This window comes from Astatotilapia calliptera, chromosome 2, assembly GCF_964374335.1.
Source record: "Astatotilapia calliptera chromosome 2, fAstCal68.1, whole genome shotgun sequence".
Taxonomy (NCBI): domain Eukaryota; kingdom Metazoa; phylum Chordata; class Actinopteri; order Cichliformes; family Cichlidae; genus Astatotilapia; species Astatotilapia calliptera.
Genome location: NC_137423.1, coordinates 7,068,691 through 7,082,879, shown reverse-complemented (window position 1 = coordinate 7,082,879; position 14,189 = coordinate 7,068,691). Strand labels below are relative to the sequence as shown.

Below are 14,189 nucleotides of genomic sequence, written 5' to 3'. Positions count from 1 at the left end.
GTAGTAAACTTTGTATTTTCCAAAAATAGAGAAAGAGTACAAGTTGGTACAGATCCTTGAGTAAAAACTATTCAGTTATTTCCAAAACTTTGAAAATTCAAAAGGCTAATGGGATTTTTCACATTACTGGCAGAATGGCACACTTAAGCCACTTTTAAAAACATTATTGTCATTATTTGCTGCTTTTATGTTTCATTTCTCTTTTTGTCTTTTATGTATTCTTGTATTGTCTGCTAGATATAGAAGTGATATGACGCACCGGTAGAAAACGTGAATGAGATAGCCAATCAAAATGCAGCTTCAATGTCCGTTACTCCCTTTCAACCAGTGGAATTGCAGTTTTGTTACAGCCTGCAACGTTGCCATTAGCAACGGCAACTGCCCTCTACAAGTCCCAAAATGTTGCACAGATCGTTTATACCTGATATCGGCGTTTAATGGGAATTTATTCGCGCTCACATCTACACACATCGACTTCCTTCGTGTCTTTTTTAAAGATGATTTTCGGTCGTTGAGGAAGCCTGCGTGCCAGTACCAGTTAGCTCCGATTGCTAAAGCTAGCACGTTGAGCTAATCCCATTGCTTTAGATAATCCCAGTCTCAGCTAGCATCGTTATCGTCTTGGAATTGGGTTGAACGTTTTTCTGACAAAGTGTTAATTGTAACGGGCGGCTATGGGCCAAGAGTAGTGTCTGAATAACCTGCTTGGAATATTTGCAGATTTTTTTTCCTACTTAAGTTGAAACAGTAGAAAGAAGATGGATCTTCGCCTCAATAGAGTTGATTACATTCAGGTAAAACAAAGCAGACTACGTCGGGTTTATGCTGTGTGTGTTTCTCTCTCTCTTTAATTAATATTAGGAGTAAAAGTTCTCCTCCATTCTATCTCTCAGGTTGGCGTGACAGCTCAGAAAACTATGAGGCTTCTTCCTCCACTGGGAAAAAAGGCAACCCAAAAGGTATCGTTTATGAGCCATACAGTAACCTAAATTAATTAACATTTGTGGTGTTAGTATTGTTTTCTGACTAAATCCAGATTGTTTTCCTGCTTTTGCTGAAGACTGCAGATGATTAATTTTGTTAATTGACCCTTGGGGATAAATAAAGTCTTTCTGATTCTGATTTTAAAAATGTAACCAGTTTTATTATTTGGGTTTTAGTTTATTTATCTGTAATACATATTTTGTTTACTAGATGGTCAGAAATCAAAACCAATGACATTGATTTCTGATAAATAATTGCTTGACCCGAGCCCTTCAAGAAGTAAGACTTGTCATGCTGTGCAGTAAGTTGGGCAGTTGTTTTGAAGTTTTAGTTTAATTGAAAGAGGGACATGTAAACTGCTTGTATAGTCAGTCAAATTTCATAAAGATCAATAGACTTTGTCTCAAAACAAGATTTAGACACTATTTTTCCAACAGGCTTTAATTAAACATGTTTTCTATTAGTTCATTGTAGAAAACTTTAAAAAGTGCATTTTGGGTAAACCTCAAGGGTCATATCACCATGTGGGATCAGTGCTCGGTCGAAACAAATTATAGTATATGTAAGGTCTCTTTTATACTCTCTTTTGATACTGGGCTTATCTTCTAGATATGACTCCTTGCCTTTGCTACAATCGTTAATTAAACTAAAAAATGAAATTGGTAAGTATTAGAGTGCTTGACTGGTGTCTCCTCATGTTTTAGGTTGCTATTGCTGATCATGATGGAATACTCACATGTTTTGGCATCAAGAAGGGGGAAGCAGTGGTGAGTAAATATTTTCCTGTCATCACAGAGATTTGAAATGAACAGCTTGTAAGACTTTTGACTCTTTGTTTCAGCCTGTCTTTAAAACACTTCCTGGCCAGAAGATAGCCCGAATGGACCTTGGAGGTGCTGCGGGAACTCCCCAGGAAAAGATCTTTGTCTGCTCTGGTTCTCAGGTCCGAGGATTCACCAAGAAAGGCAAACAGTTCCTCACTTTTGAAGCCAACCTAACTGAGAGCATTAATGCAATGTAGGAAACATGTTTTGTTTTTTTCCTTCATTTTGATTTACATTACACGATTGAGCAGTGCAGAGTTGTGTCATCTTTACCCCACTGGGTCTTTTCCAGGCATGTCTCAGGCGCTGACCTTTTTGTGTGCGCAAGTTACATCTACAACCACTACTGTGACTGCAAAGATCAGGACTACTACCTCTCTGGAGACAAGATCAATGACATCACATGTTTGTCCACTGAAAACCTCACTCACCTCGTCCCCGTCCTGGCATGCCAAGATCGAGTGCTCAGAGTCTTGCAGGTAGACTGAGCTCTCATTTACTGTTCTGATTATGAGTTGCTCTTTGTCAAATGAGAGATGCCAATTGTTTTATGGTTTTGTATGTAGAGATCTGAACTTGCATATGACATAGAAGTTCCTGGACCTCCTTCTGTGTTGGAACTGTATAAAGAGCAAGGCAAGTTGATTTCTTTGTTTACTGTAACCATAAAGCATAAAGCTGCTTTATATGTACCCGTTTGAACTTAATTTCTGAAATTTCTCTTTAGGAGAGGAAATTCTCTTTGGAACCACAGATGGAAAAATAGGATTGGTTGAGATTGGTGAACTTTCAGCTGCGACCAAATGGGAAATTGACAATGACAAAAAGAAAGGAGGTATGTACAGAAATGCATTATTTTCTCATGAACACTGTTAGAAAAGATGGGCATAGCATCGAGTTCTTACACATGAAGCCAGTGTACAGGTGCCTTAAAAGTGCAATATTTTTACTGTCTAGCAGAGGGTGATTGCTCTGAGTCAAAGCAGTCATAAAGCGGAGTCTACTGCATGGGCATGCAGTAACAATTTGTTTCTCAAACAGATCTATCTGATCTCATTTTATACACAATGTATGTTTCCACAATGTTTAAACAGATACTCACGCATACTAGGTGATGACTTAACCTCTGGCAAAGTGATCATGTTTTCTGTCTCCCAGGAATTCTTTGCATTGACAACTATGATATTATTGGTGACGGAGTGAATGATATCCTGGTGGGGAGGGATGATGGGACGGTTGAGGTCTACGGCTTTGACAGCTCTAATGAACCGACATTGCGCTTTGAGCACGTAAGTGATTAAAAATTCACTCTCCATAGATTTACAGTTGTATTTTTGTAACTGTTACAAACCTAAAGTTATTTGAATAATTGTTGCTTAATTTACAAATATTAATGCATTTAGGTATTAAATGACAGACTCCCTTCTTAATCTTCAATATTTTCTCTGCTGTGTTTCCTCATAACAGGTATTGTCAGAGAGTGTGACCTCCATCCAGGGTGGTTGTGTAGGGAAGGAGTCTTATGATGAGGTCTTGACTGCCACCTACACGGGTTAGATGATAATGTTTCCCTTAATACTGCAGCTTATGCATTTTTTCCCCTCAGGAACAATAAGTGTCTGGTGTCTTGTGTCCACTCTTTTCTTCACTTCTTACAGGATGGGTGACTGGTTTGACCACTGAGCCTCAGAAGGCCGAGGCTGGCCCCGGAGATGAGGTCAGGATGAGCAAGGAGACACAGTCTAAAGTAGAAGCACTCAGGTATTAGCAAAATCTTGTTCCCTTTTTTTTTTGTTTGGTTTACTGTGAAGTGTGATTTCAAAACAAGTCTTTCAGTTTTTCAGTTAGTAATGTTGTTAACTTTCAGGGCAGAGCTGGAGCAGCTGCAGGTCAAAGTCCTGCAGGGACGTGAGCAGTACCAGCAGACCTCTCAATCAAGCACGGCTGTCTCTGCTGTCCCCGTCTTCAGCATCAATGACAAGTTTACACTCTGCCAAGACGATGCCAGCTACAGCCTCACCCTGGAGGTGCAGACTGCCATCGACAACCTGCTGTTGCAGGTACATGTGTCTGTTATACCGCACTGTTAAAAGACAAGTTGCAATACCAAAAAAAAGTACACTTTTCATTCCGTGTAGCAAAAGTAAGCTAGCAGAATATGACTGAGACTAATGTTCTACACAGAGTGATGTCCCTATTGACCTCCTGGATGTGGATAAGAACTCAGCTGTCGTCAGTTTCAGTGAATGTGACTCAGAGGTGAGCTGTGTAAACTATGTGCACACAAAAACTTTTACAAACTAAGTCATAAACCTGCTTCTGTGATCAAAGGCCTCACATTCATTCAGTTTATGTTTAGCAGCCCAATGGGAACTTCCTCCTGGCCACATACCGATGTCAGGCCAACACTACCAGAATTGAGCTCAAAGTAAGTGAAAGTGTGGCATTTTTAAAATGGCTACATAATCAACTTGCCTCAGCTATTTGTGATATGATGTGTTACAGAAGAAGTAATATGTTTAATCCACAACAAACTGTTCTATAGGTGAGGTCCATTGAGGGACAGTATGGAACCCTGCAGGCGTATATCACCCCAAGACTGCAGCCTAAGACATGTCAGGTACGCCAGTACCAGATCAAACCTCTGTCCCTCCACCAGCGGACTCACAGCATAGACCAAGAGAGGTAATTAAAAGAATAAAAGAAAAATTTGCACTACTTTGAATTTTGAAAACAGTCTTTTCAAGTATAATAAAATCATAGAGATGTGAATTGAAATTTGGTAATCTCATTCTTTTTGAAGCAGAACACAAAAGATAGTTTTAAAGACAAAAACACATTATTAGCTTTAAACCTAGAGTTGTGAATGGTTCCTACATTTAGACCCTCGAATTGAAACTAAAATTGTCAGTGCAACATAAGACACAGTGTCCAGTTTGCCTTCCATCACAGTGATAAAGAATCCTGAATTAAAAAAAAAAAATCTGGATCTGAATTCCCAACAAACATAAATCAAGCCCCAGCTCTGGTGAAATTCTGATGTTATTTTTCCATAACTTTTAGAGTAACAAACCCACAAACAAATAAAAGTGTGAGTGACTACACACATATATACTGACAGTTCCTTTGACATCATGCATGCGTTCCTGGATCCACAAAGACATCTGAAGATTAGTAGCAACTAGAACTGCGATATCTCCCAGTTTTTGTTATTTCACTTTATTATGTGTTTGTTGTGAAATGACATGGAATTTCTAGTTTTGCTTCCAGTTTTTAGCAGACACATAATCTCCTTGGTGGATTTAATATTTTTATTTTATCATTTTTTGTGTGTTGAAAATAAATATGCTTACTTCTTGCTTTTAGGGTACGTTCACACTGCAGGTCTTAATGCTCAATTCCGATTTTTTGATCAAATCCGATTTTTTTGTCTGCTTGTTCACACTACAAATAAAATGCGACAGCAAATGCGCTCTAGTGTGAACGTCCAAAGCGGCCCGCATGCACAAAAGAAGACGTCACACACACAACGCGCTCTGTTTAGACCCAGAGCAAACAATATTGTTTGACTGATGGCCCTTAATGTAAAGACTTCGGACTTTACGTTTCCCAATTTTTGCTTTGAGTTATTTTGTTATTTACATAATAATGTAAATAACCTAATAATGATCCTTATTGCTGTTTTAGAGGAGCGGTGCTTCAAAGGATAGTTGCAGATTTCTGTCAGAATCTGCAGATTATACAGTATAAATAAAATGTTCATGTTTCTCCAAAGTTGTCCTCCCAACAGTTTCACTAACATCTACACTGGATGGCCAGGAAGTGTTCGCGATGTCTTATCGGGTGCTTCTCCGAAGCTGATAATTGGCGTCTGTCTTGTGTAAGTGATGTAAAAGATGGATTTAATGCGACTTGACCTTTCAAATAGCAGTCGCTTTCTAAAACATCGGATATGTATCGGATTCAGTACCACATACGAAAGTGACCCACATCGGATTTGAAAATATTGGATTTGTGCTGTTCACACTGTCATAGCATGATCGGATATGGGTCGCATAGGGTCAAAAAAATCAGATTTGATGCGCTTTCGCCTGCAGTGTGAACGTAGCCTTAGTAACCTCTACTTTTACTATGGTTTTCTATGAGATATGTGTCAGCAACTTTGTGTTGTATGTATATATTACTGTTAATAGCAGCAACACAGGAATGTTCTAACACGGTTCTTTTATCAGGATTTCCCTTTTTTCTCATAAAATCCCATATGGAAAACAAATAGTAAAAACTTATATGTGATTACTCATGAAAGTGGCCACTTTCTCATTACTTTCATACATTGTTTTAGTAAGTATCCAAAACATACAAGTTTCATTATATAATTTTTCAAGGGATCTTATATCTGTTTTCACTCTTATATGCTTTTCATACAAGTTTCACACAAGACAGATACAAACTTTATAAGATTTATATATATCTTTCCCAGATGGGATCATTTGTTTTCGTTTCTCTTTGCTTTTCTCACTCTATTTAAGGCCAATGAACAGGCTCAGTCTGGTTGGGCAGTTCAGTTTTGCAGAGATCCACTCCTGGGTGGTTTTCTGTTTGCCGGAGGTACCTGAGAAAACACCCGCAGGAGAGAGCATCACATTTTATTTCCACAACACCTTCCTTGGCACACAGCTTGAAGCTACCTACTGGTAAATGCAGGCACACAGTAGACAAGCTCTAAACTACATACACTTTAAGTTTTTGAAGAGTTTAATAGGTAGTTTCATATAGTTTAATATATTGAACCATTTTGTATTCACAGCAAAGGGGAGGGTCACTTTAAGTCTGACAACATCTCTACGATCTCCATACTGAGTGATGTTCTGTCTAAAGAAGCTACCAAAAAGAAAATCAATCTCAACATTTCGTACGGTAGGTGTATTATTGTTCTATTTCAATACCATCTGTCAGGTTTTATTTTTGTTTTGTTTTTTTAAATAGAAGAAATAGAAAACCTGTATTTATGTTTATTAATCTTCCAGAAATCAGTGATGACTCTGTGAGCCACACCCTTAACATGATCCATCCAAAGCTGGAGTACCAGCTGTTGTTGGCTAGAAAAGTTCAGCTCATCGATGCCCTTAAAGTAAGTGTAAAAGCAAAAAAGATATTCATTCCTTTGAACTGTGTTGTGGAATTTGCAGTAAAGACCACCCGGTTTGATCAGAATTTAATCAAATACCTTCTAGAAAAAAGTCTTGCAACTCGGCAGCCATCTTGCTAATGCCACAAGCAATTATTTTTAATGGTTATGTAAATGAGAGGTGAGAGAGTTATAACTCTAAGCTGACATAAATTGCACGTATAGAATCTTCAGTTAAACTGATGATTTTAAAATGATGAAAACTGTTTTAAAGCTATTTAAACCTAAAATGAGGATTAAAAAGCTGTAATCCCTGCAGGTTATATTTTTATTACAGAGGCACCAGTTTCACAATATGGCAACGTTATTTCCATTGCATCCCTGCCAATATACTGTTGAAACTGTTGCAAATCTGCTGTGCACGATTTAGTGAAATGATACAGTTTCCTCACATGTTTCTTTTGAGTGTAATTTAATGTAGCTACTAATATCTGCTTCCTATTTCCCAACATGCGTCTCTACTTCCTCTGTGGTCATCAGGAGCTTCAGGTTCATGAGGGGAATGCTGATTTCCTCATTCCAGAATATCGCAACATCTTGGATGAATCCGCTAATCTCCTTGAGGAGTACAAGAAACAGCCTGCACACCTTGAAAGGCTTTACGGTGCAATGTTTTAACAGTTTCATTTAACTGATCTCATTGTGATCCTTACCGTATTAATATTGTTGGCCTATGATAGTTAATATTTTTCATTCTCTTTCCTGTAGGAATGATCACAGACCTCTTCATCGACAAATTCAAGTTCAAGGGCCAGAATGTAAAAACCAAGGTGTCCTCATTGCTGGAGATACTTGATAACTATGACTTGAATTCTCTGTTAGATTTTTTTAATGAGGCCTAAGTTTTTAATAGGTCAGAAGGTATTCATTTAGTTGTCTTTGAATGTTTGTGCTATTTTTGTATTCTAATGAAACACTTGTTTCATGGTAGTATCTCTGTGTTTCTGTAATGTTATTAAATATATTTAGTTACTTTTTGTCATAGCTACTGAGCACAATATTTAAATATTTATGTATTTTAAAGTATCTGGAAATAACTATAAAAAAAGTTACCTGTATGAATAGCTGGCATTTGAAGTGACCAAATATAAGGTTGTTAAAGAAATATGTAATGTATATTTTTATGTTATGGTTTTCATATGAGTGATGTTCATCTCTTCAAATAAAAATGAGATGATGTAAAGTTCATTATTCACTGGACTAATGCTACTACAAAAACCTACTTGTATAGAAGAAGAAATGCATAATACAGTGAATTTTAACAAAGAGCCAATCAAGTCTCATTCATTAAACTGTTACATCTACACTATCATGGACAGCAAATCTATAGATTGCCTATTTGCTTCCATTGTCTGATAGAGTACCAGAGATCAAGTCCTGCAAAATCACACCAACGTTGTGGAAGGTAATTGAATACATATACTTTGAAGGACTGAAAGTCCCAATGTACTTTTTCCACAGAATTTGTATTTTTTGCTACTTTGTGACTTTACACTTTTTACACTTTACACTTTACCATTTATTTGGTATCTAGTTTCTTTGCACTTTTAAATTTGACATACAAGTAGTTTAGAGAATATAAAGCAGAGGCAGATTTAGCAGTTTGCATTGTCCTTTAAACTGGTGCCATCTGAAACGCTCCCTAAAAGACGAGCAAATATATCCTCCTGACTACCAGGAAAAAAAATGTTGTCCTTTTTTTATTTTTTTAAATCCCCTAATGTTTGTAAGGTAATCAGAAGGCTGAAAGGATTTTTTTGGGGAAAAAAAAGTTTTTACTTTTTAGATATCACATGACATTGGAAGGCCAAACATGTAAAACTGATCTTTGATGGCAAACATTTACTTCAACTCTTCACCAAGGAACAGTTTGAAGTCAAGGAACTTGAGTGGTTTCTTCCCCCAAAACTGCAAGTCACTGCTATACTGAAGCCATGAGTTGGTGATTGCCAGATCAAAAAAATAGAGAACTGCACGTGCTGTCAATTTCCGAGTGCGAGAGACCATCCTATAGAAACTCAACATTCGGTCGACAAGGTCCACACCACCTATGTTGGTATTGTACTCAGCAATTGCCAGTGGCCTTGGCACCTGGACAAAACTTTTGTTTTTCTTGGACCATCCTATGTGTGTGTCCTGAGGTTGATTGCCATAGGCAGAGGATGCCATGACAACTGGCTTGTTGTCCAACCACTTAATGACAGCAAGTTCAAGAGGACTTCGTCTGAGTACCATCTCTGATGCTCCTCTTTCTTTCTTCTTGAAGGCCTTATTCCCTATGATCTTCTTCATCAGACAACTCAAGATCCTTGTTTCCCTCAACAAACTGCAATAAATTTCTTTCTGCTTCTAAAAAGGACTCCTTTTCTGGTCATTTAAAAGAAACAGAACAAAATGGAGGAAATGACTGCAAAAGTCCACTACGGAGGACATTTAGGAGGATATGTAACATGCTCTGTAAAGGAGAATTTCCTTTATTATTGTAAGTATATTTTGCTGTTAACATTTAGTGAATATTTAAACATTATATTGTATTAAAGATTAAATATTTAAACTTTTACTTGCAATAAAATACTCAAGGTTATCAAAATTGTTAACTAAATAACTGGATGGAAGTATAGTTCAAACTGCTTTGTAAATAAAAAAATATATATATATAAAAAAACAGTCATATCAGTAAAAGCTGATATTTAGTTGCCTTTATAGCAGTGCCTGTTCATATGTCATATGTAAATTATAGCGGTCCACTATTTATGCAAAAGTAGAAGGATATAAACTTTGGTTTTATGTGCAATTTGCAGACAGCAAATAATTAGTTTCAGACTGATTTTAAAGGCAAGCGCACTCAGTTATCCAGGTAACAACTTCTCTGATTATGTATTCATTAAAAATTAAACTATAACCAAGCTAATTCAAAAAGTGGTTTAATTATTGTGTGTATTGCATGCAGTTAGTACTTCCCAACACAAGTCTTTAGTCACTAAGAACAGATTACAAATGGTTCATATGATTAAATGCCTTGGGTAACCTGTGTGTCTGAACATATATGAAGATAGCAAAATAAAAAAAGGAAAAAAATAAAACAAGATCTTATCCTTTATGCGTGCATTTGCTACACAGGCCCAGCTGACTTAATAAAGCGATTTTACGTTCAAACATGCCAAACCGGTTTTGAATTTAGTAATCAGAAGATTATTGTACTCTTCGGTTCCCCGTACATTTTACGCGTCACTGCCTTCGCGGCTTCTGATTGGTCTGTTTCAATCCTCGCGGGCTACTTGAACTGAGAGAAAGCTGCAGTCTCTACAGGTTTCTGTGTAAATGGATCGAGGTTAGCTCCCTTGTTTCCAGGTTTGTAGTGAATTCGAAACTCGTGCGTTATGGCGACTTAAATTCTTGTCTTCCGACTGTAGCCATTGTACCACCAATTGTGCATGTCTTGTTTTTGTCTGCTTTGTTTTAGCACGGGGATTCCAAGTGTGGTTACCATCTCAACAGCTTAGTTTTGATTGTGAACAATTCTTTAAGCTTCCTCGGCAAGGTAGACGCTAATGATAACCTCGCTATAATATCCATATACTTGATCCCTTTATCCACGCATCATATTTGAGGGCTCATTTCACTAGTTAACAAGTACTCAACAATTGTAGTTAAGCTAGCGGAAGGCAGGCTGGAGTTGGAGGGCAACATGTCAGGCGCTAACAGAGCACAGGGAAGCGCGGCTAGTGACTACCAGAATCAGGAAAATGTACTGCAGAGACTCAGAGGCTCGCTTAAAGCCCGACCTGTGGCGACTGAAAACCAAGAAAACCTTCCTCCGAAGCAAGCCGCCAACAGAACCGTGCTAGGAGCCCTGCAGAACAACCAGAGGAACAAATCCCAAGTCGGCGGAAAGCAGGTAACAATGCTAACTGGTAGCTGCTTAGCTGGTGCTGCGCTTTGCTGTTGACTACATGTTTTGGAGCCAATACATTTTACCATGTCCCTGCTTGTTAAAAAATACTTGATGCTTTTATTATTTCTTAAAACTTAATATTTACAAACTCACGAACGTAGTTGTGTGTGTACGCCCCGTTCCCACCAATTGACCGCCATTTTAATATCAACATTAAGGTGAAGTCAGTCATGTAGTTGGCTGCTTAAAACAACAAACATGCCTTCTTGAGGGTGCTTTATTAACGTTTCCCTCCCGTCAGCGGATGTAACAATTGAGTATTAACATTGAACCTGACTAGTGTAATATCATCTGAATGTTCTCAGTCAAGTGCAGCACACTTAGTGTTGTAATGAAAAGTCTTCATCTAACCACTAAGTTGAGCAGCATGTATGCCCTTGGATGGTGTTGCTGTCAGATCTAATCTAACAAAGTTTCTATTCTGTGGGCCATGTCTGAATATTTCTTTGCTTCCAGGATTCAACACAATCCTTGTCTTGTAAAAATGAAGACTTTGGGAAAAGCTGCTTTGATAAACCACTGGCCAAGCAACCTGCTTTCCAGATCCATATTGATGAGCCTGATGGAGCCTGTGTCAAGAAGCCACTGCAAGCAGTTGAGAGTATCAAAGCCAAGCCCACAGTTGAACAATCCCCACTGGAGATCAGTGCTGTGGCACGGCTCCGGCAGCCCCTTGCCACTATTGAAATTCCATCAGCGATGGATGTCAGCTTTGGTGGGTTTAAAGGAAATGACGCTAGCAACTGTTACTCTGATCTGGGTTTTTACTGTTTACTAAATATAAAACTCTTCTCAGATTCTCCAATGGACATGTCTGTGGTTGAGGGGGAGGAAAAACCAGTGAATGTAAATGAGGCCCCAGAATATGCAGCTGAAATTCACAGCTATCTGAGGGAGATGGAGGTGAGAAATTAGCATACGAAGTGCTAAAGCAAAAAGCATATGAGAATTTTCTGGCAGTGCTGCCATCTTAGACATGTCCCCTGGCAACATTTTTCAACCTAAACCTGTTGATGGTTATCTGATCCTGTTTGCAAACTGGCTCTTTATAACTAGATTGTCACCCCACAGGTGAAAACCAGGCCTAAAGCTGGCTACATGAAGAAGCAGCCTGACATCACAAACAGCATGCGAGCCATTCTGGTTGATTGGCTGGTCGAAGTTGGCGAAGAGTACAAGCTCCAGAATGAGACACTTTATCTGGCTGTTAACTACATTGATCGCTTCCTTTCCTCAATGTCTGTCCTAAGAGGCAAACTTCAGCTGGTTGGCACTGCAGCTATGCTGCTAGCTTCGTATGTAACTCTTTGCATGTCAGATTCTACAAATGTTCAAAGCCCACTACTTTGCAAACATTACATTTGTTCCTTTTGAATGTTATGCAGGAAATTTGAAGAGATCTACCCACCAGAGGTGGCAGAGTTTGTTTACATCACAGACGACACCTACACAAAGAAGCAAGTGTTAAGAATGGAGCATCTGGTGCTTAAAGTGCTCTCATTTGACCTGGCAGCACCAACAATAAACCAGTTTCTCACTCAGTACTTCCTGCAGCATGCTGTTACCAAACAAGTGGAGAGCTTGGCAATGGTGGGCATGAGATTTCTGTAGTCTGAAAGTGATGTCTTAAGTGCATTGTCTAAACATTTGTTGTTGTTTTTCATCTTCAGTACCTTGGTGAGCTCAGCCTGGTTGATTCAGACCCCTTCTTGAAATACTTGCCATCGCAGACAGCAGCTGCGGCCTACATTCTGGCTAACACCACAGTGACTGGTGCCTCATGGGTGAGCTCTATAGACTTGTACAAATGGGCAACTAGGAGGTATTGGTCTATATGTAGGTGGAAATGCCAATGGTGTCCAGCAGCACAGCCAATAACTCAGAGCTTGCATCTACTCTTAACTGTTGTTTAAAGTTAAACTTGTCCAAGTTTATGCAAGCTTTAGTTTAGTGTGTGGGGAAATGTATTTGTATTTGAAGACACAAACTGACCAAAGTTGTGCTCCTTAGCCCAAGTCCTTGAACGAGATGACTGGCTACTCTCTGGAAGATCTGATGCCGTGCATTGAGGATCTTCACCGCATATACCTCAATGCCCCTCAGCATGCACAGCAGTCTGTCCGGGAGAAGTACAAGGGCACAAAGTAAGTCAGCAGATTTGTTTGAAAACTTCATGGGGAGTCTTTGTTTACATTTGGAACAGTCTGGGTTTCTTTATTTGTGCTAAAGCACTAAACCCTTGTCTCTTCCACAGGTACCATGAAGTCTCAAGCATCAATGCACCAACTAAACTGCAGCTGAACTGACTACTTCATTCCCTTCTATCCATGTTGTACTCCCCTGTCACTTAATGATGTGTGCCACAATATCAAATGCCCTGCTCTTTTTGGAGTAGCACTAGGTATTTTAGATGTTTTGACTTTTTTTTTTTTTTGTAATTTTTATATTGTAAAGTCTAAGATTCATGCCACACTACAGTTATTGGCAAAATCAAGAAGTTTTAATCAGACAAATTATAGGCTTTATAGCACTGTTGGGCTACTTGGCTCCTCAGTGTTGCTAATTGACCTGCACATGTACCTAAACCCACAGAACAGATTGTGGCCTCAATTTTTTTTTTTTTTTTTCTAGCTTAGTTTCCTAAGCAAGGGTGCAGGGTTGCCTTTTTTTTTTTTTTTTTTTTTTTTTAAAGAGGTGTAACCTTGGACCATTTGGCCTAATGGGATGCAGATTAAAGTGTAGTTTGTCTGTCATTGAGTCATTTGATTACATTGGTGTCTTGAAAGCTTTTTTGGGACATCTTCTGCACTGTTAAACTATGGCTCTTGTAAATAAAATTCTTTTAAATACATTTTCTGATGCTTTATCAACACCCTAGACTCAAGAGGGCAGCAGAGGACAAGTTCTTAAAAGCTTACATCAGCTTAGGAATGTGAGCCCTGGTTGTTTGTATAAGGCTAAACTAATTTCTGGGTATCCAAAATGGGATTTCTGTTTGAATTGAGGACAAAGTGCCATTGAGGAGTGGTAATTATGGGAAAGGTAAAGTCAGTTCTTTAAACCAGTAAGGTTTTCCTGTGCAGCCTTTCTTACAACAGGATAAGTATGGTTTTGAAATATCAAAAGCCCCTCAAGGCATTTAAGGTTCTGTTCAACAAGGGAAGGGGAAAATAAGGACACACACCCCGTGTTTGGAGTTTTTGTTTCAAACTAAATGCTTTTCCACTTGTCATTCAAC

General features: G+C 38.6%; 2 protein-coding genes across 5 annotated transcripts; both read left to right on the top strand.

The window, feature by feature from the left end:
* The first annotated feature begins 361 nt into the window (after positions 1-361).
* bbs7 (Bardet-Biedl syndrome 7) lies at positions 362-8,179 on the top strand. 4 transcript variants are annotated; one of them, XM_080304898.1, is made up of 20 exons: positions 362-794; positions 894-959; positions 1,689-1,751; positions 1,826-2,001; positions 2,101-2,287; positions 2,375-2,444; positions 2,536-2,643; positions 2,967-3,097; positions 3,276-3,360; positions 3,467-3,569; positions 3,676-3,868; positions 3,993-4,067; positions 4,171-4,236; positions 4,354-4,493; positions 5,584-5,688; positions 6,338-6,502; positions 6,616-6,725; positions 6,836-6,939; positions 7,477-7,600; positions 7,705-8,179. In XM_080304898.1, exons 1-20 carry the CDS (start codon positions 759-761, stop codon positions 7,836-7,838), a joined length of 2,241 nt encoding a protein of 746 aa, XP_080161024.1. In that variant the 5' UTR covers positions 362-758; the 3' UTR covers positions 7,839-8,179. The 4 variants fall into 4 exon arrangements, with proteins under 4 accessions (XP_080161024.1, XP_080161022.1, XP_026039040.1 ...); XM_080304896.1 differs by having other exon boundaries at positions 4,168-4,236; XM_026183255.2 differs by lacking the exon at positions 5,584-5,688.
* A 2,031-nt stretch (positions 8,180-10,210) lies between these two features.
* ccna2 (cyclin A2) lies at positions 10,211-13,802 on the top strand. The gene is made up of 9 exons (XM_026183235.2): positions 10,211-10,347; positions 10,460-10,894; positions 11,408-11,666; positions 11,748-11,854; positions 12,023-12,246; positions 12,337-12,541; positions 12,622-12,735; positions 12,962-13,095; positions 13,206-13,802. Exons 2-9 carry the CDS (start codon positions 10,685-10,687, stop codon positions 13,255-13,257), a joined length of 1,305 nt encoding a protein of 434 aa, XP_026039020.1. The 5' UTR covers positions 10,211-10,347; positions 10,460-10,684; the 3' UTR covers positions 13,258-13,802.
* Positions 13,803-14,189: the final 387 nt, after the last annotated feature.

Excerpts from the sequence above, each read along its gene's own strand:
- ccna2 (XM_026183235.2), top strand. The coding sequence starts at position 10,685 with ATGTCAGGCGCTAACAGAGCACAGGGAAGCGCGGCTAGTGACTACCAG. Across the intron at positions 12,247-12,336 it reads GCAGCTATGCTGCTAGCTTC|GAAATTTGAAGAGATCTACC; the intron begins GTATGTAACTCT and ends AATGTTATGCAG. Across the intron at positions 12,542-12,621 it reads AAGTGGAGAGCTTGGCAATG|TACCTTGGTGAGCTCAGCCT; the intron begins GTGGGCATGAGA and ends TTTCATCTTCAG.
- bbs7 (XM_080304896.1), top strand. The coding sequence starts at position 759 with ATGGATCTTCGCCTCAATAGAGTTGATTACATTCAG. Across the intron at positions 1,752-1,825 it reads TCAAGAAGGGGGAAGCAGTG|CCTGTCTTTAAAACACTTCC; the intron begins GTGAGTAAATAT and ends TCTTTGTTTCAG. Across the intron at positions 6,726-6,835 it reads CAATCTCAACATTTCGTACG|AAATCAGTGATGACTCTGTG; the intron begins GTAGGTGTATTA and ends TTAATCTTCCAG.